We start from the raw sequence: 1,471 nt of genomic DNA, 5'->3' as shown, positions 1-1,471 counted from the left end.
GGTCACGTCTGTGGGGGGCTCTTGCACACGCTTGGGAACTTTTTATCAAATGCATCTCCCAGGGCTGAGCCCTCTAAGCTCCCCCCCGCCCTATGCCGCGGGGCTGCTTTGCCCTCTGTTTGCCCCCACTCGCCTTTATGCGTGTCCGCTCAGCTCTGCGGGACTATTCCATTGTCCGTCTGTCTGTCCCTTTGTGCTGGGGGGGCGGCGCGCATTGCCTTAAGAGGCTTCTTCCGCTTGTGCAAAGTAGCCTTTGAATGAGGACCCTCCCCCCACACACACAAATCCCTACAGTCCCCTTCTCCTTCTGGGACTCCCTGGGCATAGGCGGGGTGGGGTGGAGTGTCGGTCAGGGGTTTCCAGCCAGTCTGGTGTCTTGGCCACTAATACGGGTGCAATAGGGTTGCACACAGGGTAGTGGGGGGAATCCATCTGCTGTCTGCTCTAACCGGGATTATCTCAGCCTTTCCACTTATTGGAGTGCTCTGGTCTGGCTTCTAGCTCCTCACACCCAAGCCCTGAGCCCCCTTTGCTGGGTGCAGAGGCTGGGCAGAACTCATTACAGCAGTGCGGGGTAGGGCCTCGGGAGGGTATGGGGGGTGATGAGGGCTTTCAGCTGTTGCCTTGCTGGGGGTAGAGACCAGGCAGAACTCATTGCAACAGTGTGTGTGGTGGGGATCCAACCTGCACTGACCCTTGGCCCCTCCCCACACCCAACCCTCCCAGGACATGGCCTCTGGAAAAGCCCGCATTGGGCAGCCGGCCCCTCACTTCCAGGGCACAGCTGTGGTAGATGGTGTCTTCAAGGAGATCTCCCTGGACGACTATAAAGGTGTGTTGGGGGGGGGGGGGCAGGGCATGGGGGCCACAGCTCCCCACCGCCCCCTGCTGGGAGCCCCCCCAGCCAGTCAGTGCTGTGCTATGGGGCCTCTGAGCCATTGGAGGGCATTGGGTGACCTGAGTTGCCAGGGCTCAGCGTGAGCTAGCACAATAAGAGGGAGGCTTAGATTCCCCCTCCTCCCCGCCATCCCTTGGCCTAGGTGAGGGGGAGGGGTCTGTAGATCCCACTGTTAAAGGGCCAGCATGCACCATGACCCCTGCCCCCACCCCTACTCCCCCAGGGAAGTACCTGGTGCTGTTCTTCTACCCTCTGGACTTCACCTTCGTCTGCCCCACGGAGCTTGTGGCCTTTTCAGACCGGGCTGGCGCCTTCCGGCAGCTGCAGTGCGAGCTCCTGGCTGTCTCTGTGGATTCCCATTTCTCCCACCTGGCCTGGTATGGGCTGGTGGGGGTTGGGGGGCTCCCCACTTTCCAGGGGGACCTGATCTTGGCAGGAAGGGAGGACTGGGGTGACAGTGGGAGGCTTTGAGGGGGGGGGACCTCTTTCCAGGGGACCCCAATCTAGGCCAGACCTGGGAGGTTTCTGTGTCCTGGGAGGGTGGCTGGGGCAAGAACAGGGGGTTCAATGCCT

The 1,471-nt window shown here is 61.4% G+C and overlaps 1 protein-coding gene across 1 annotated transcript in view; it reads left to right on the top strand.

Moving 5' to 3' along the window:
* Positions 1 to 1,471, top strand: part of PRDX2 (peroxiredoxin 2) — a 4,470-nt gene that overhangs the window by 854 nt on the left and 2,145 nt on the right. The window contains exons 2-3 of the mRNA XM_006023419.2: positions 727 to 832; positions 1,122 to 1,275. Of these exons, the coding sequence (XP_006023481.2) occupies positions 727 to 832; positions 1,122 to 1,275 (260 nt within the window). The remainder of the gene's footprint in view (positions 1 to 726; positions 833 to 1,121; positions 1,276 to 1,471) is intronic.

This window comes from Alligator sinensis, unplaced genomic scaffold (assembly GCF_000455745.1).
Source record: "Alligator sinensis unplaced genomic scaffold, ASM45574v1 scaffold707_1, whole genome shotgun sequence".
NCBI classification, from domain to species: domain Eukaryota; kingdom Metazoa; phylum Chordata; order Crocodylia; family Alligatoridae; genus Alligator; species Alligator sinensis.
Note: the sequence above shows the minus strand (reverse complement) of the source record. Positions and strands in the feature narration are given on the sequence as shown.